Source organism: Terrapene carolina, unplaced genomic scaffold (genome assembly GCF_002925995.2).
Source record: "Terrapene carolina triunguis isolate 2854851 unplaced genomic scaffold, T_m_triunguis-2.0 Scaffold740, whole genome shotgun sequence".
Classification (NCBI taxonomy): Eukaryota; Metazoa; Chordata; order Testudines; family Emydidae; genus Terrapene; species Terrapene triunguis.
Genome location: NW_020665091.1, coordinates 4378329 through 4398268, shown reverse-complemented (window position 1 = coordinate 4398268; position 19940 = coordinate 4378329). Strand labels below are relative to the sequence as shown.

Genomic DNA, 19940 nt, shown 5'->3' with positions numbered 1-19940 from the left:
CAGCATGCAAGCATGTCCTCTGGAATGGTGGCTGAAGCATGAAGGGCATACGAATGTTTAGCATATTTGGCATGTAAATACCTTGCAATGCCAGCTATAGAAGTGCCATGCGAACACCTGTTGTCGATTTCAGGTGACATTGTAAATAAGAAGCCGGCGGCATTATCTCCCGTAAATGTAAGCAACATTGTTTGTCTTAGCGGTTGGCTGAACAAGAAGTAGGACTAAGTTGACTTGTAGGCTCTAAAGTTTTACACTGTTTCATTTTTGAGTGCAGTTATGTAACAATCAATCTACATTTGGAAGTTGCACTTTCAGGATAAAGAGATTGCACTATAGAACTTGTATGAGGTGAATTGAAAAAAAAAATAGATATAGATATAAGTGAGCACTGTATATTTTGTATTCTGTGTTGTAATTGAAGTCAATATATTTGAAAATGTAGAAAAACATCCAAATATTTAATACATTTAAATTAGGATTCTATTGTTTAACTGTGCAATTAAAACTGCGATTAATTGTGATTAATTTTTTTTTTAGTTAATCCCGTGAGTTAACTGCAATTTAATCAACAGCCCTAGTAAAGACGTAAAAAATTGAGAGGATTACTGAAAATTAGGGAGGATTGGCATGTGCTTCATGGATGGTCCTGTAGCAGTGAGATAGGGTCCTGGGGCATCAGAAATCAGTAGAGCGGGGAGTTGGGAAAATGTTGCTATTGGATCTGGGGCCCTGAGCCCTGCAGCAACACTTACCTTCTCCCACTGCCTTGGGACTTCTCTACTTGACATCCAAGCAGAAAAGAAGCCCCAGGGGGGCCAGCGAGTCAGAGATGTGATGCTGTTGGATCCAGAGAAGGGGTGGCAGGGGAGAACACTTCAGGCAGTAAGGCAGGTGACAAGAGGAGTCCAGACAGTAATAGGGGGAACAGTCATCCATTGTCTATCTTAGGGTTGAGGAGAGGATAAGTGGAATCTCCATCTGAGCAGCCAGAGAGGGGGTGTCCATTTTGTGTCCATTAAAGGTTCTTTGCATCCTGAAATTATCACATATAGCCAAAAGAGTGGAGGGCAGTTAAGAAGTCAAGAGGCTAAAAAAAAAAGTTTGATAGTTTTTGTTTGTTTAAATCTCATGATTTTGTGGGGCCAATCTCATGACTTTTTGGCATTTGATTCATGATTTTTGATCCCTTGCAGTTGGCAATATTGTGTTTTAATTGTGTCTCCCTGTCTCTTCAGAATTCCGGGGGGCGTTCCAGGTGCAAGGGCCATTGGCCATCCTGCAGCACTTTGACACCCTCTACAGTCTACTCCAGTGAGTATACTCCGCCCTGCAGGGGTGGGGGGGAAGTGGCTTGGTCATGGGCTTCAGGGGTGATGGTGATCAGTAGTAGTGAGCACTGCTGTTCTTGCTCCTACCAAGGGTTCAGGAGAACAGAGTCCTGGGTGTATCTGCAGAGATATCCAGATGGGGCTAGGCCCTGGCCAGGTCCATTTATAGATGCCTCCTCTTCCTGAGTGCAGTAGGGCCTGGTGCTGTGAGTGGCATGAACCCATCCCCACCCTGCGGTGATCCCACTGGGATACTAGTGATGTAATAACGTAAGCATTGACTGTTTAACTGGTTACTGCAGACGCCATCTCAGGAAGGATAGGGCGTTAAGCTGCGGTGGAGCTGGAAATTGGGAGTTCCTGGAGGGAAGGGAATGTTACAGCTGGGCAGGAGACACAGATTTCCTATCTCACAAATATTTTAGGTAGGCCATTCTCCCCCACCCCACCCCCATTCAACATCAGGACAAAACTGACGCCTTTTGGTATGGTTGTGTGCGTTACAGCTGTTTGTGAGTTTTATTACAGGATAAACATTTGGTTTGTCTGGGTGGCTGGTTGTTGAATAGCATTGGGTGATGGTTTGTGTATGTGAATTCCGTGTTAAGCAATTTTCACTCCAGCCTTATGTCAGCTTATCTTGCAGTTTCCATAGTTTGTAGTGGGAAAACATCTATTGATTTGTACTAACCTAGGTCTACAAAACTTTTGCTGGCAATAAGGGGTATATAATGGTGTCCTAGTTTTTTGCCAAATAGACAAGGCCTTAGTTACCATATTATAACTTCTTGCATTGCCTTTGTCTTTTGTAACTTTTTGTGTTAGTACAATATCAGACTCTCACTAATTCAAATAATTTGCATTTCCAGACCATAGCTAAGTGTTTGGTACTCAAAAGTGAAGTGGTATTTGCTAATTGATAAGCTTATTAAGCAATAAATTCTTATCGCTCACCTAGATCCACTCTGTTTACGTTTTGTTTGTAACATTTTAAAATGTTCTTCTATGAAATCTTTGTGTATGTGTAGAGGCCTGTCTTGGAGGTGCTGATGCACTATAGTAAGAGTTTTGCTCTTAATGTAGGTGTTCAGTCTGTTACCTGAGGAGGAATATAGTGTATCCTCCCAAAACTCTAGCACATGCATTTTGAGTACAGAATTTTCTGAGAAATTACAGGTAAACCCATCATTGAGTTAAAATCAGCTAAATTACTACTTTGATCTCCAAATTCTCCAGGGAAACTCTCTGCAGAACCTATTTGAACCGTCTCATAAATTGATCCCTCTAGTCACAAATGTGGGCAGGTTGGGAGAGGACTGGGTTTAGGAGACAAGTCTAGAGTTGCTCCTGAAGACTCTTGTGTTACAGTCTTGAACTAGGCCTAGTGCCAGTGGTCATCCTGTATTTTTGTCATCTGTTGTCTGCCTCACAGCCACTTCCGATCTATAAATGCTGCAGTCAAGGAGGATGCCCTGGAGCTGATGGTGAAAGGTAGGTATGAGGATCCTTCTCCCCTTGTGGAGGGGATGGTGAGATATTTGCTTCCTCCCTGCAGCTTTATGATGATATAAAGGCAAATGTGACCCCATTGGCTGGGCTGCACCCTCACCCATCCCTGATACAGGTCTGTAATCTTGGCAGGCAGTGCAGAGTTGTGTGCGTTCGCTGTAAGGGCAGACCAACAGGAAGTCCCATTTTCCATTTCATTCCTGGAGGGAGATATGCCTGCCCCTAGCAAGTGATCCTAGGAGCTGGGCAGGGGATGGGGACAGGGTGAACTTAGCATCTCTGGGTCCTGGGTCACAGGGTGTAGCCCAAATTATGGCTGGTGAGGCATGAGCACAGTTCTTTGGTAATCTGATGGCTGCTGTGAGTTTGTCACAAGGGAAGTGGGTGCTTTGGTGTGTATGGGTAGTGATGCTTATGCCTTCTCACCTCCCTGCAGTGGTGTCCTGTCACTCCAGTGACCTCTCCTCCATCTTGGATAATCTTGACCTGAGCCCTTCAGACCGCACCACTCACCTCAATGCTCTTAAAATGAACTGCTATGTACTGACTCATCTAGTGGAGGCCTTTGAAATAGACTCCTGCAAGAGTGGCTTGTCAGGGCTAGATCCCAGTGGGAAGGTATGTATGCGAGCGTGGGGGTGGATTTTATGAAAATGGAGATGCATAAACTTACTGGACTCTGTGCAACTTTGTTCCTATACATTGATGTCCCCTCAGTTCAGTGCCATAGCTGGAATTTTCCATATGGATACTGGGCAGGCCAATATGACATGAGGAAAGCCAGGCTGTGGTACATGCACCTCTAAGAAATGCTTACGGGCAGCAGCTTCAGGAGACAGGACATATCACAGCATGTAATGCTCCACTGATCTCTAAATGTCCAGGCTGTTCTCTGTGCTGCCTCCCACTTCTGTGTCTGCCTTTGTTGCAGTTCCAGTATACCAGCATTTCCTCCCAAGCACATGCCTCTCCCCCTGCATATTAGGGAAAGCAGCTTCTTCCATTTGGTGTGGCCCTTTGGCTCCCGGCAGGTTTGGGGCAAGGGTTTCATTACTGTAAAGCTTGAGTGTCGCCTCCAGCTTTAAAAGGGGATGCTGCCTGATGTGAATACCCATAATCTCCTCAGAGCAAGAAGAACTGCACCACGGGCTCAGGCTTCTGCTGGGAGGAAGAGAGGCAGCCACTCCTACAGCTGCTGACACAGCTGCTGCAACTGAACCTCCGTCGACTGTGGTGTGGTTTGGTGGTGGAGGAGGAATTCATCAGGTAAAGGTTGAAGTGAATGCTGGGGAGAGGAAGGCTGGATGGAATGGCTGCAGGGGGTGAGCTATATGTGGGAGATTTTTGGAAGGGCTGACTTGTAAGACGATACGTGAATAGGTAAATCAGTTTGTCCCACCTCATTCAAAGGCAATCTATAGGATGTAAACCTTAGGGGAGTAGGGAGATAGATTGAGAAGAAATTTGGGAGAACAGGGTAAGACTGAACCAAGGAAAAAGTTTGGGAACCATTCCCAGTGCTGAGGGATCTATGAGCATGGACACCTCACTGCTAAGGCCCTGAGAAAAATCTTTTGTTTCTCTTTCTTTAATTCACTGCAGCGTCACAGGTAAATGTTTGAATTTCCTGGGATAGGCATGGCTCCTGAGTCTCTATCCCCCCCTTCTCCTACCCTTTTCAAACTGCTGTGATTCCCCCCCCCCCCCCCAACATGAGAGAGGTGTTCTCAGTGCCACCCCCTTTCCCTGCTGGCTAGACAAGAAGCAACAATGATGGCCTAGGGTGGAGTGAATTGGGCTGGGTGGGCTGAGCCAGACCACCTGGTGCCATGTGTTGAGATACCTCTGCCTGCCCCTGATCCCCAGAATGGAACTGTCCCACTAGTCCATGATGAACAGCTACAGCCTCAGTGGGTAGGTAGAAGTGTCTCCCTGCTGTTGGAAAAATCATGGCATTGGGCTAATTTCATGATTTTTTTCATGCAGTCCATGAAATTATTTACACAGGGCCTTACTCATTGTTTAGGACACTGGGAAGTTGGAGCCAAGGTAACAGCTCTCTGCCCCCCCCCCCCCTTTCCCCCCAGTGAGGAGATGGAAACTTAAAGGCTCCACCAGTTCAGATCTCTTGGGTGGGGTTGTCAGATTGTAGTGTCAGGTTTCTTTATCACTCCCTATTTTCCTCTCAGCCTAGTGACTGGCAGCTGTTACCGCATTCTGGAGAAGCCCAGCATCAGCCACCAGAAGCATCGGGCCACACGGGAGGCAGTAATGCATCTTCTTGCTGTGGCTCTGACTCACTATGACCACATGCTCAGTGAGTCTGTCACTTCCCCTTCCTGATGTGGGATCTCCTCGTGTATCCCCTGACCCTTTTTTCCCCTCCTCTGGTTTGGCAGGTGCAACTCTGAAGATCACACAGATGCTGCAGCACTTTGAACATGTAGCCCCAGTGTTTGCGGGGGCTGTGAGCCTGTGGGCCACAGAGTATGGCATGAAGAGCATGGTGGGAGAGCTGCTGAGGTGAGAAACTCTCCAAGCCCCTGCCCCCTCCATTCCCGGCAGCCTTGGGCACTGACTCTTTCTTTTTGCAGGGAGATTGGCCAGAAATGTCCACAGGATCTGACTCGGGATGCTTCCGGAGTGAAGGGTTATGCTGCCTTTCTCACAGAACTGGCTGAACAAATCCCAGTGATAGTGCTGTCAAACATGAGTGTCCTGCTGCATCTCTTGGATGGAGAGGTACTGCTTGGGAAGGGGCAAAGCACAACATATACAGGGGAAAGAATGTGTACCATAGTGGTGTCCAATCTTTTGGCCTGAAGATTGCGTGTATTTCACAAAGATCAAGGAGTTGCAATCAATATTTTGAGGCAGATTCTCTGCCTTGCTCCACTCCCTGCATGCTCTGGTGATGCGAACGGAGCAGGAACTACTGCAGAAAGTACCATGCTGAGAATTCCCCCAGCATAGGTAATATCCAACAGCAGAGAATTGGGGATGGGGGAGAGAACTGGCTCTTGGTTCTCTGCGCTTTTTTTGCCCTTCTGGGTGACTGTGAGGAGAGAAATCCTTTGCTAGGCTCAGGCAGAGCCAGCTAATCTATGCTGTTCTCACTGGGGCTCCCACAGCCAGGCAAGGAAGCAGCCAATAGCAGGGATGACGTGGGTATTTGCCAGAGGTGGTTTGTACCAGGTAAAATCATGGTTTGTACCAGTTTAAGGCATTTTCTATTTTAAAAACTGTTTCATTAATGCATGTCACATTCCACTTAGCTTTAGTTACATATTCAAGTTGCGGTTACATATGGCAATAGATTTGTAAATTTAATTTAGGTTTGTACAAATAAAAAGTAAAACTTCAGTGGGCATAATACTCCTATGTAATTATAATACTGAACATCAGAATGTCTATACTTTCCGGTTCAGTATTTTCTAAAGGAAGTTATGTGTTATGACTTATTTCAGTTTTCAATATTATATGAACAAAAGTTGAAAACATTTGATTATGTGGAATTGACAGTAATGCAGGGTTGAAGCATTAAGGAATCTGAAGCATGCAAAATTGCAGACTACCACCCAAGTCCATTTGGCCATACAGCATTCTGTAGCAGAAGACCAACTTTGACGTAGTGGATTGACTGAGCCTATTCCTCAGTTTTTTTGAATGGATGTATTCAAAGTTTGAAAAGATTTGTTTTGTACTTGCTGGATGGTGATGCAACTATTTTTCCTAGTTTAACCTGGGCTTAAGATGGTATTTACAGCATCCTGTCCTAAACTAGTTTTTCCTGAGAAATTGCCAACCCTGGCCAATAGAGCAGCCAGAACTTCTGTCTTTCCTCCTCATGATGCAGCATTTGGCCAATAGGGGAGCTGCTGAGAAAATGCATCGGGGAAAAGAACAGCAGCTATTTTGGGGCTGCGGGGGAAGTGGTGCTCCCCATAATAAGGAACTTGATTTGCTTCTATTTAAACTGCAGGGTGTGGCTTACCTTCAGCTCATAACCATATACAAATTTTCTTAAGTCATTTCTCAAAGGCCACAAATGATACTCATTCCACGGATTGGGTGCTGCAGACCTAGGTGCATAGGAGGGCTGGGACACAGCCTCCTGGGCTCCGCTACACTTGCTTGTTGTCACACAGGAATTCTGTGATGGAGCAGGGAATTGAATTTGGGTTTCCCAAATCCCAGACTAGGTGCCATAAGCACTGGACCATCCTTGCTGTCTTAGCATGAGTCCTGGTTGGATGAGGGCTACAGGAATATGCCCTCCCTTCACTCCCAGTATAATGAAGTCATTTTCTCTCTTCAGAGCTATGTGATGAGAAATGCCATCCTGACAGCCATGGCAGAGATGTTGCTGCAGGTGCTGAGTGGAGATCAGCTAGAGGAAGCTGCGAGGGGTACTCGGGACCAGTTCCTGGATACACTGCAGGCCCATTTATGTGATGTCAATGGGTTTGTGCGCAGCCGTGTGCTGCAGCTCTTCACCCGGATTGTCCAGCGGAAGGTGAATCTCTGTGTGAGAAGACTGTGGGGTTGGCTTCGAACTGCCCTCTTGTGAAGGGAGGGGTGAGGGAGAACATCAGAGCCCAGCAAGAGGCCTGAGGAAACTTGGCTGCAGAGGCTTCCCAGAGTGAGGAATGAAAGATTGCATCTAACTTCTCCAGAGCTTCTGGGTAACCTCTTCAATCTGCTCTTTGCTGCAGGCCCTGCCCTTGGCTCGGTTCCAGGCTGTGGTGTCTCTGGCTGTGGGCCGTCTCCAAGACAGATCAGTAACAGTGGCTAAGAATGCCATCCAGCTGCTGGCTGCATTTCTCTCAAACAACCCCTTCTCCTGCAAGGTAACCCTTCGTACTATGCTGGAATTTCAGTGCCTCCCCTGGGGCAGGAGCCCCCAGGTAGAGAGTGGTCACCAGTCTTTGGTTGTGGCTCAGGTTGGAGGCTCCCTTGCTTTTCCTCATATCCAGGTGCCCTAATATCTGGGCTTTCCATCCCCTCGTGCAGCTTGCATGTATGCCGGGGCATGGTATATGCCTCTTATTAAACTGGGGCAGGTTTTCAGAGTTTTGAGTCTGCAGTGGGGACTCTTCTTTGGGATCTTGCTCCACTGCATCCCTAGGTCATGGAGCTCATGCTGTTGCACACTCTTCACTTAGACTTCGTCCCAAACTGCTTAGCTTCACAGACAGGCAACCTACTGCAGCCCCCATTCTGGGAAGTGGACTAGAACCAGCTACTCAGCTTCCAAAAGCAGGTGTCTTCTACGGGCCTGGGGTACTTAAAGTGGGCGCTGAAAGCAGGCTGTGGGGGAGCAAGGAGGATCCTAAGAGTTAAGAAAATGGAGGATAGAGAGTGAAACATTCCCATTCTCCCCTCACATCCCCAGCTAAGCTGCATTGATTTGGCTGAGCCACTCAAGAAAGAGATGCAGAAGCTGCAAGAAATGAGGGACAAACGTACAGCAAAAACTGGTAATCTCTTTTCCCCTTCCTAGTGGATATACTGTGCCCTCCCAGCGGGAGTTCCTGTGCACTTCTCATTCTACCTCCTGTCTTGCTCATACTCAACCTGTGTTGGCCTTGCCCCAATCTCGTATCCATTTGAGATGCTGTGGCCTTAGAGCATGGCCTAAAGCATCAGAAGCTTTCCATAGGGAGAGGGAGGATTAGGAGGGGTAAGCAAAGGGAGTGGTGTCTGCCTCAGGGATCTAGAGAGGAGCATGCAGGACCCCAACCCCATCTCAGTGTAAGCTGTTTCCCTCACTTTAGAATAATGGGTCTGGATATCTGTATCATTCCCTTCCTCTGCCCTCTTTTCATAGCTGCACTAATTACCCCAGAGGAGGAGTGGGAGGCCATGCAGCCAGAGCTTAGGGCCACCATACATCAGCTCCTTCACCCATTGCAAGGAGAAGAGGAGGAAGAGACGCTAGAGGTTGAGGAGACTGAACTGAATACGGCTGAGCGCATCATACAGTTGCTGAGGAAGCTAAATTACAAGTGAGTGGGAGACCCTCCAATGGACCACAGTTGAGCGGGTGGGGCCTTCAATCTGGGGAAGAGGATTACCCTAGGAACTTCCATATGTAATCATATTGTTAGGTGAGGTCTTAGCCCTGGGAAAGGGGTAACACCATATGGGAGATTGAAGACTTGTGTGGAAAGAACTTTGCTGTATACAGTAGGCTGGAGGTGCTGACAGGAGTCACTGTCCCACAGGTCCAGGGACAAAGCTGAGTGATGGATTTCTTAACTGACATACTCTCCCCACCCAGTGGATGATTTCTTATTGTGCATCATCTCTGTCCAGGCATGCTATCCGTCTAACACAGATGGCTGTGTGCCACTTCCATGGGATGGAGCCCTTCACCAGCAATTCAAGGTTGGAAGGTGACAAGGAAACCATGATCTTGGGCGTTCTGAGGACACTCTACACAGGTAGCTTTTCTGAGCCCGCTAGTTTCTTGTCCTGGAGCCATATTGATACCGATACTATAGAGGTGAAACACTTTATATCCCTTTTATTCAACCCTGTCTCTGCTTGTATTGCACCATACCATAGTAGTGAGACTTCACTAACGGTGTGGTGAGAATCCAGCTCTAGGTCTGAATCTCCCTTTTGACTGCCTGGCTGAGCTGCTGTTAGATTGTGTTGTTCGGAGAGGGGCTCTTGGTTTAGGTCACCGGGGTGAAGGGAAAGAGGTCAAAGAGCAGTTTCTCCTGGCCCCCAGCATTGTTTATGGGTCATTATTCTTGCTGTGTAGATTCCAACCTGGAAAACAATATCCAACATCCTTTGCATAGCAGTGGGGATGAAGACCCTGTAATAGAGGAGCAGCCACCATCTGAGCTGGTTAAGCAGGAGATGCTGGTGCAGTATCTGCAAGATGCCCACAGCTTCTCTATGAAAATCACGGAAGCCTTGAGCATGGTCAGCAGGATGATGTACAAAAGCTCTGTCTCTGGTAGGTTGGGTAGACACAGATCATCCTACACATTAAGATTTCCAGGGTCCTAAGCTTGGTGTATGAGAACTCTATTTTGGATATGTGGGAGAGGCCGGGACTGGAGTAGCCTGGACAGGTGCCTTGGGGGCTTGCCTACCTTGTTTACAGTGGGCTCACAGTACCAGTCAAAAGGGTTATCTTGGGAAAAGTGCAGTCTTGTGGGGAGAAGGGCTTCCTCTGGTATCTAAAAGCCTCAGCAAGCTTTTTAGGTAAATGTAGAGGTTCCAGCCTCTTCAGCCTGAAGGCTGAAAATATTTCAAAATGTCAGGTGGCCACAATCAATTCTTAGGGCAGATTTTCTGCTTGGGTGGTGTTCAAGTAGTGGGCACCCCCTGCAGCTCTCTTGTTGGGTGTTTCCTTCCTATAGACAAAGAGCCAGCATATCTGGCTTCTATGTTGCCACACTGCACAGTTCCCAGGTGTGCAGAGGAGCAAGGAGGAGAGTGGCTGGAGGTGCATGCTGTGCTGTGGCTAATCACAGCTGGTGTATGGCCCCTTGGAGCAATAGCCAGCTGGTTCAAGTTGGAACAGACCTCAGGCTGTGCTAAACTTGTGTAAGAGGTGGGGCGGAGAATCAGAAAGCTATAAATACTTGATTCTCTGCTTCTTCTCTTTTTTTCTTAAATCATCCTCTTCTCTCCCCCCCCCCCTTTTCTTCTGGTTTGCTGGGCAGCAGCGGGGGGGCACAGGAAGCATCTTTGCTCCCCGATCTCTGATGGAGCCAGTCAAGCTCTTATTGTACTCTGCCTGGGGCTCCTGTAGCCTGATAGAGAAAGAGGCTATGGAGCAATTGGATCAGTTATACCATTTTCTTGTATAACAGTGTGTGGCTGGCAGGCATGCTGCTGAGTAGCTGCAGTAGGGAAGAAATAGGAGCTGCTTTAAATCACTTGCTATGAAAAAAAATTGATCTGTTTCAAAATGCTTTTGTTCAAAAATTGTAGGCCATGGCTCTGGAAACGTTCTCAATTCATAATCAAATACAGGGTGGGTTTGTTTATTTGTTTTTTGTTCTGTTTTGTTTTTTTTGGCGGGGGGGAGGTCATCTTTTTGTGCCACTGTTGGACACTGCTGAAAGTGCTGTAGCAGCCACTTCTCTGCTCCACAGGGGAGGGGACAATAGTGTGGGGAGGGGGGTGTCTTTTTTTTTTGTGTATGTGGTTTATGGGTTTGCTGGAAGAACAATGGGTGCATAATTTATTTCTTAATGAGGTCTCTGGCCGAGACTATGTAAAGCTGAACTGACTTCTCTCTCTACTCCCCCCAGTAGTGCAGGAGGCCATTGAGTTCTTTGTGACAGTCTCGCAGTTTGGTGTCCCCCAGGCACTGCATGGAGTTCAAAGGATGCTTCCTCTTATATGGTCTAAGGAGCCAGGTATTAGAGAAACCGTGCTAAGCGCCTACAGGAGGCTCTACCTGAGCCCCAGTGGGGACTCAGAAAGGTATGGAACCCCCAAATCAGAGTCTATATCTCCCAGGAGGTGCTGTTGGAAGTGGAGTATGGACAGGGTCAAACTTCATACTGAGCTGAAACGCTAGTGGGTGCTGAGCTGCAGGGATGGTGGTGGGTGAGTGAAGTTCTGGGGTGCAATCCAGACCACTGAGGGGTTGTCATTGCCTGCCCTGCAACCTTGAGTGCCTTGCAATGTTTTGCTGTTGTAGCTATCCAGCTGGGCCACTCACAAACAGCTTGCCAACATGCAGGTCACATCCTGTGTGTCTGTATATAGCTGCAGCCCTGGTTCAGCAGCCAGTCAGCAACACTCCAGTCACACTCTGGCTTCCACCAGCATTGGTTACTACTTGCCAGATGTCCCCAACCCACTCCCAGTCCTGAAAACGTGTGTTCTGCACTGTCCAGCCCTCCCCTGGGCAGTTCAGATATTAAAGGTCCGTTGTCCCTGTAAAGGTTTGCTACTTTAACTGGAGTTACGAAACACTGGATTGATTTAGATTGAAGAAGATAGGATTTTAAGTAGAGTTGTCAAGCGATTAAAAAAATTAATTGCACGATTAATCGCCCTGTTAAACAATAATAGAATACTATTTATTTAAATACTTTTGGATGTTTTTTCTATATTTTCAAATGTATTCATTTCAATTACAACTAGGGCTGTCAATTAATCGCAGTTATATCACACAATTAACTCAAAATTAATTGTGATTAATTTTTTTAATTGCAGTTTTAATCCCACTGTTAAACAATAGAATGCCAATTGAAATGTATTAAATATTTTGGATGTTTTTTTGTTTTTTTGTTTTTTGTTTTTTTTTGTTTTTTTTTACATTTTCATATATTGTATTGTGTGTTCTAATTTAAATCAAAATGTATATTTTTTTGTTACAAATATTTGCACTGTAAAAATGATAAAAGAGATGGTATTTTTCAATTCACCTCATACAAGTACTGTAGTGCAATCTTTGTGTGAAAGTGCAACTTACAAATGTAGGTGTGGGGTTTTTTTTATTTATTTTTACACACACAACTGCACTAAAAAATAAAACAATGTAAAACTATAGAGCCTACAAGTGCACTCAGCCCTACTTCTTGTTCAGCCCATTCTGAACAAGATAATGCTGCCTGCTTCTTGTTTACAATGTCACCTGAAAGTGAGAACAGGTGTTCTCATGGTACTGTTGTAGCCGGCGTCGCAAGACATTTATGTGCCAGATGCACTAAAGATTCATATGTCCCTTCATGCTTCAACCACCATTCCAGGGGACATGTGTCTATGCTGATGATCGGTTCTGCTAGATAACAATCCAAAGCAGTGCGGACCGACTCGTTCATTTTCATTATCTGACAGATGCCATCATGCCACTACTATAACGTGAAATACAGTAATTCCTCGCTTAACATGGTAGTTATGTTCATGTAGCCTCACACTCTACAAGGCAATACAGATGGAGGGAGGAGATACAGCATGGCAGAGAGAGACAAAGACACACGGTGCGTGAGACCGAGGGAGGGAGAGACACACATACCGTGTGTGTGAGAGAAAGGGGCAATGCCCCTTTCAGTACGCTGACTCCACTCTAAGTACACTGCCTTTTTAAGTAGATCAACAAGTTGAGACAGTAGCTGCTTCCAGCAAGCTCCCTCTGTTCCGAGCCCTGTCGTGTCCCCCCTGCTCTGTGGAGATGGGGTAAAGGAGCTGGGGGAGGGGGACACGCTGACATTAGCACCCCTCCTTCCCCTCTCCTCACAGCAAGCAGGAGGCTACCGGGAGCAGCTCCAAGGTAGAGGGCAGGATCAGCACAGGGCAATGGGGGGAGGGACAGCTGAACTGCCCAGCAATTGATAGCCTGCTCGGCGGCTGCCACACAGGGAACTTAGGGGAGCTGATGGGGGAGGGGGGCTGCTTGTCCATCCTGATTCCAAGCCCCCACCAGCTAGCTCCAACGGGCTGCTGTTTCTGCAAGCAGTGGACAAAGCAGGCGGCTGCCAAACAATGTTATAAGGGAGCATTGCACAACTTTAAACGAGCATATTCTCTAATTGATCAGCAATGAAACAATGTTAACCAGGACGACATTAAGTGAGGAGTTACTGTATATGGCAGAATGCGGGTAAAACAGAGCAGGGGACATACAGTTCTCCCCCAAGGAGTTCAGTCACAAATTTAATTAATTAAGCATTTTTTTTTTTTCGAACGAGCATCATCAACATGGAAGCATATCCTCTGGAATGGTGGCCGAAGCATGAATGGGCATAGGAATGTTTAGCATATCTGGCACATAAATACCTTGCAATGCCATCTACAACAGTACCATGCAAATGCCTGTTCTCACTTTCAAGTGACATAAATAAGAAGCAGTCAGCAGTATCTTCCATAAATGTAAACAAACTTGTCTGTCTTAGCGATTTGGCTGAACAAGAAGTAGGACTGAGTGGACTTGTAGGCTTTAAAGTTTAAACACTTTTTTTTTTTTTTTTAAATTTACATTTGTAAATTGCACTTTCATGACAGATTGCGGTACGGTACTTGTATGAGGAGAATTGAAAAATACTATTTTTTACAGTGCAAATATTTGTAATAAAAATAATATACACTTTGATTTCAGTTACAACACACAATACATATGAAAATGTAGAAAAACATCCAAAATACACCTCTACCCCGATATAACGCAACCCGATATAACACTAATTCAGATATAACGTGGTAAAGCAGTGCTCCAGGGGGGCGGGGCTGCGCACTCCGGTGGATCAAAGCAAGTTCAATATAACGCGGTTTCACCTATAACGCGGTTATATATATGTATAATTTTTTTTGGCTTCTGAGGGCAGCGTTCTATCGAGGTAGAGGTGTATTTAATAAATTTCAATTGGTATTCTATTTAACAGTGCGATTAAAACTGCGATTAATCACGTGAGTTAACTGCGATTAATCGTCAGCCCTAATTTTAAGTGAATTCATGTATGAGGTAATCAAGTCAGAAATGGTTACATGAGAAATAAAGATAAAACACTTTCTAGTAGTTTAAAACTTAACAAGCTAGACTTGGTTCAAGGTAACTTCCTCACCATGTGTTCCTAGCAACATGGGTGACCAAATTCTCAGGTCAGGATTTCTCTACCCCCCCCCCCCTCCAAAGTCATGGGTTGCTTTCTTTTTCTTAAGTGAAAGAGAGAGCTTGGGGGGTTTCTGCCCCTTTCTTGTATAGTCCAGTTAACCTTTGAAGTGGGTTCTTCTGAGGGTTACCCCTCAAAACAAAGTTTATTCAAACTGTAAAGAAGGCCACATGGAGCTTCCTTCACTACCAGACTCCATGTTCTTTCTTTCTTCTCACTTATGTTTGCTGAAATGCACATTTGCTTTGTCTCTTGCCATCTCTTCTCTCTCGAGGAGCCTGTTTACGGCTTATATGTAAATTCAGATTAATGCACACTTTTTGTTCAGGATATAGCTTTGTGGTTTTGACCATCATTCATGACTTTACAAATAATATTGCTACATATATTTCACCATGGTGTTATTGAACAGAGTTTTATTTTTCAAATACTTCACAAGGCATACTTTCTACAAAGATTATTACAGTAGTGTGTAGGCTATGAATACAATGGTACTTTTGGTCAGTGAGTCAGTAAGTAGAGCCCTGCAAATCTGCAGGTATCCGCAGACCATTTCCGCAGATAGAAGCATGGCTGCAGATACAAATTTTTTGTATCCATGCAGGGCTCTGACTGTAAGAGCGGGGCAGGCAACTGTGAGGAACTGTGGCACGGACCCTCCACCTGCCCTGGTCAGGGATCTGGGGGACAGGGACAGGAGCCCGGGGGCTGCTCAGGTCCCCCACCCAGGACAGATGGAGGGTCCACTGCAGCTCCCTGGGTAGGGGACAGACGTGCTGCCAGCTGTGGGGAGCCTGGGTCCCTCCACCTGCCCTGGTCAGCTCCGGCTGGGGAGGAGGGTGACTCGAAGCCGCAGCCTGGCCACGGTAAGAGCCAGGCGGGCAGTTGTGGGGAGCCATGGCGGGGACCCCCCCCCCCCCCCCCGTACAGCCCAGCTGGGGAGCTGTGGCAGACCCTCCACGTGCCTGGCGGGGGTGCACTCAGAGCAGCCCGCAGCCATGTCCCCGCCTGGCCAAGGGGAGGTGGAAGGTCTGCAACTCCGGCCGGACTCCCCACAGCTCACCGCGTGACTGTCAGTAAAGATGCTCTTCCTTCTGAGTCATTACCTACCCTTGTGCAGTTCTAGGATGCACTGTGCTGCTGGATATCTTTCCATTCCCATGGGACCTAAAACAGATGTTTTTGCCCCATCCTCATGAGATCATTGCATGTTCCCTAATGCTTTTTCTGAACCTTACTGTTGTGTTTATATTCTCTGTTCTGAGAATGGCTTTCATGTGAGCAGCTCTTGGTTCCCTATTCCCAGATGTTTATGTATCCTGCTGGGAGACGGGGGTGCATGCACACTACATTTCAGGGACTGGATTGCTGTGTGTGGGATTTGGATCTGGGAGGTAGTTGCATGTAAATTGCCTTTTGTTTGCTTATCTCCTGTACAGGGCCAGGGCGGAGAGGCTGGTGCAGTCTCTTTCCCTCCTCATGGTAGATGCATCGCTAGGGACCATTCAGTGCTTAGGGGAAATAGTAAGTACTAGTCCCACCCTGTATCAGATTCTGTCCAAGATTTTGAGCCTTTGTCCTGCTCACTGTGAAGGGTTTGACTTGCTGCTGGTGCCTCCTTGTGGCTGGGCTTGGCATAGCAGTTTTCTCCCCACTTGGTGTATCCTGCCAAAGCTGAGGTGAGCAAACTACGGCACGGGCCACATCCGGCCCGCGGGACTCTACTTCCCGGCCCCTGAGCTCCTGCCCCGGGAGGCTAGCCCCCAGCCCCTCCCCTGCTGTTTCCCCTCCCCCGCAACCTCAGCTTGTCCGCCGCTGGCGCAATGCTCTGGGCAGCGGGCTGCGAGCTCCTGGGGCAGCGCAGCTGCAGAGCCAGGGCCTGACCCGGTGCTTTGTGCTGTCCTGGCTCCAGCCGGACGGCGTGGCTGTAGCGCCGCCAGCCACCAGTGCTCCAGGCAGTGCAGTCATGGAGGCAAGGGGTGTTGGAGAGAGGGCAGGGGAGTTCGGAGTGGTGGTCAGGGGCAGAGGTGTGGATAGGGCTCAGGGCAGGGAACGGGGGTTGAATGGGGGCAGGGGTCCTGTGGGGGGAGGGGGGGCAGTCAGGAAGGAGGGGGTGGAATTGGATGGGGCAGTCGGGCAGGGGTTCCAGGGGCGGTCAGGGGACAGGGAATGGGGGGTTGGATGGGGCAGGAGTCCTGGGGGGGCGGCCATCGGGGGCGAGAAGCAGGAGGGGTTGGATAGAGGGTGGGGCTGGGCCACGCCACGCCTGGCTGTTTGGGGAGGCACAGCTTCCCCTAACCGGCCCTCCATACAATTTTGGAAACCCGATGCAGCCCTCAGGCTAAAAAGTTTGCCCGCCCCTGTGCCAAAGGCTGCTCTGCCTCTGTGGTGACCTTGGCCCTCTGGCCAGGCCGCTTTAAGGTCTCTCTTCTTCCTGGGTAGTCCATGAACAAAAAGCAAGTGGAATTAACCCAAATAAACTGCATTAATAAGAAATGGACAGGAATAATTCCCCCTTGGTGTGCGTCAGAATCTGTCCCTCCCTTCCTTCAGGGTGGAGCCTTTAGACATTGGTCATTTGGGAAGCTCCCTTGTCCTTCAGTCTAGGGTTTGTATACCCCGTCGTATCACCGTAATCTAGCCATCCCAATAAGATCCCCTCATGAGAGTGTGAAACATGTCCCACTTGCTGTATTCTTGCATCCCTAGTTGTTGTCCCCTTTCTCTCCAGATCTCAGAGTTTGTGCAGAAAGATGAAATAAAGCCACCTGTGGTCCACCTGCTCTGGGAGCAGTTCACTAAGAAATCACAGTGTTCATCACTGGAGCGCCGTGCTGCTGTCATGCTGCTGGGGATGATGGCACGGTGAGTCCATAGTTCAGGTCTTTCTGTATAAGTACTGATCCTGTGAAAGCAAGGAGTCTTCCCAGAGTTGATGATATACGCCTTTGTGGCGTGCAGCATCTGGCTCTAGATTCTGTGGCAAGGTCCCTGATTTCTGCACAAATGGATCATTCAGAAATGAATACTTGAATTAGACATGGCAATACTGTGTCCCACCAGCCCCAGATTCTCTAGGTTGTTAACTTTATACTGAATTCCCTGTGTTCTAAGCTAGGCTACCCTCCCTTTTTTATGGTATGTTATACTACAGTTCTGGGTACCTAGTTACAGCTGCATTGTATAGATGGGGGAAGCTACTGAATAGGGGTATTTGAAGACTTTGGCATTGCAGGTGAGATGTATCTTTCCATCCCCACTTTGGTCAGGGCAGGAGATGGATTTACATTTTGGGACATGGGGAGTTGTTCTTTATCTCCCAACCCAGTGACCCTTGAGAGCACATACCTGCCCCCACTTGTCCTCACATCCACTACTGCATCGGCCAGTGATCCATCTGGCAGGTGTTTCCAGAATTCTTGATGTTAGAGACTGGAGAATCCCCAGTGAGGTCCATGTAGTGCACCCTTCATCCCAGGGGCTGCAGCCAGATCATGTCACAGGGCTAGTCTACACTTACCGGTTAGTTCGACGGCTGCGGATCGAAGTTCCGAGTTCGATTTATCGCGTCTGGTCTGGACGCGATAAATCGAACCAGGAAGTGATCCCCGTCGACTGCGGTACTCCAGCTCAGCGAGAGGAGTACCGCGAAGTCGACGGGGAGCCTGCCTGCCGCGTGTGGACCGCGTCTGAACCGCGGTAAGGTCGAAGTAAGGTATGTCGAATTCAGCTACGTTATTCACGTAGCTGAATTTGCGTACCTTACTTCGATTTGGGGGGTAAGTGTAGACCAGCCCACAAGTGTTAAGTATAGATCCTCAAAGATATTACTGCTGCACAGCCTTAGGGTAACTTTCAGCAGCATTTGCAAAGCAGACTGATCCATTTTTTTTTCACAGGAGGGGAGGAGGGAGCAGAACTACCCTGAGCTGCTGGACTCTGTTCTCCTCCTCTTCCTCCTCCTCTTGTAAGAATGATGTCAGCTGCTGCCTCTTCTCCCTTCATTACCCAAAAAATCTTCTCTGCTATTGAGGGGGAGAAGATGTTTGCAACATTGTTTCAGCTATAGCGATGCATTGTCCAGCTTACCTTGTTTCAATGCTGCTGGCCCCCCACCAGAGCATATGTAATACCCACCTCCCTGGAATTTGGTTTACTGTCTCTCAGCTGAGTCAGAGATGTCAGTTGGCAGCTGTTTCCTCAGGCTCAAGTCCCTCCTCTTCCCTGGGGCACAAGTAAACTTTGGCTGTTTTCACATATTTGATGTAAGCTTTCAAGAGCAACCCTACCTAATCGCATGTATTTCCCCCTAACCACTGCCACTCAGGGGAAAGCCAGAGATTGTGGGCAGTAACCTGGATGTTCTGGTGATGACTGGGCTAGATGAGAAGGTAATTGAAGACTATCGCCTCGCCCAAGAAGTATGCAGTGCCATCTCCAAACTTGCCAGCAGCAACAAGGTAAGGCTAGTACTTTGCAAGTGAGCTCCCCAAAACCAGAAATGTTGGGCATCTTAGATGAGCTGCCATTGTTAGATCATCTATCCTTGAGCATCTAATTAATAGGAAAATAGGTATTTATCAAGTCTAGGTCCACTCATCCATATGATGCCTCCACAATGTAGACTGGAAGATGTAAGTGGAACCATTTCTGTCCATCACTGGCAAGGTAAGGCTAACTTCATTTGGTGGAAACTAGGACAGCAGATTCTCCGATTGTTTTCCCATCAGTGAGCTTCCAGAGTGGTAATTGAGCTGGAGGCCAGCTTGACCAGCTGGGGAGTCTGTTCCTTCAAACCATGTGTCCTAAACTCTCATAGCATCAGGTTCAGACCTTTGTTTATATTGGTGGAAGAATCACATTTAAAGTTTTACATGTAAAGGGAAGGTCAAACAGTGCAGTGGACTGGCTCAATCCCCAGAGAATACAGCAAGTGAAGTGGTCCCTCATAGGTGGACACTCCGGTGTCTGCAGCCCTAGACTCAAGAATTGGGACACAATAGAGCTTTTTTGCTCCCCAGACCAATACAAAGGCTCCCCGATTGCTATCTAGTACCCTTCCAGAAGAAGGTGATGCAGTGGGAGAGCCCATCTCATATATGGCCAACCAGATTGTTGAATGTGTTTTTGCTCTGTCCTGCCCACAGGGACATCCAAAAGGTTTAGAAAGGGCTTTAGTGATATAGAACACCCTTTGCTGACCCAGGAGGCCTTGATTTTTTTTCAGATACAATCAGTCTAACATCCAGTCTACTTATATTCTGTCCTATGGAATCTATCTTCTGACTTAAGACCTTGTTTTACATTCAGACCCAACAAGCTCAGACTGGCTGCTTGGACTTTGAAAACAAACATTTGAAAAAGAAAAATTAATCCTCTGAAATTGTGAATAGGGGCTGTCTTCTACAAGGAAGTCTCATTCAGACACTGGTGTAGACAGAAAAGGGGTATAGCTAGCCTTGCCAGTGGTGGACAAAACCTATAGTATGGATCTGTTGATGTGTAGTAA

The 19940-nt window shown here is 47.4% G+C and overlaps 1 protein-coding gene and 1 non-coding gene across 2 annotated transcripts in view; both read left to right on the top strand.

Moving 5' to 3' along the window:
* The window catches only part of NCAPD2 (non-SMC condensin I complex subunit D2), a 72039-nt gene that overhangs the window by 4041 nt on the left and 48058 nt on the right, over nt 1-19940 (top strand). The window contains exons 2-18 of the mRNA XM_024212080.3: nt 1239-1314; nt 2764-2822; nt 3277-3458; nt 3967-4106; nt 5030-5157; nt 5240-5363; nt 5435-5582; nt 7159-7356; nt 7556-7690; nt 8236-8320; nt 8671-8848; nt 9159-9286; nt 9613-9813; nt 11123-11297; nt 15871-15955; nt 17163-17296; nt 18759-18891. Of these exons, the coding sequence (XP_024067848.1) occupies nt 1239-1314; nt 2764-2822; nt 3277-3458; nt 3967-4106; nt 5030-5157; nt 5240-5363; nt 5435-5582; nt 7159-7356; nt 7556-7690; nt 8236-8320; nt 8671-8848; nt 9159-9286; nt 9613-9813; nt 11123-11297; nt 15871-15955; nt 17163-17296; nt 18759-18891 (2309 nt within the window). The remainder of the gene's footprint in view (nt 1-1238; nt 1315-2763; nt 2823-3276; nt 3459-3966; nt 4107-5029; nt 5158-5239; nt 5364-5434; nt 5583-7158; nt 7357-7555; nt 7691-8235; nt 8321-8670; nt 8849-9158; nt 9287-9612; nt 9814-11122; nt 11298-15870; nt 15956-17162; nt 17297-18758; nt 18892-19940) is intronic.
* On the top strand, nt 2886-3197 carry LOC112115102. Its single transcript, XR_002908796.1, has one exon. It is a non-coding gene; the product is annotated as a small nucleolar RNA U85 (small nucleolar RNA).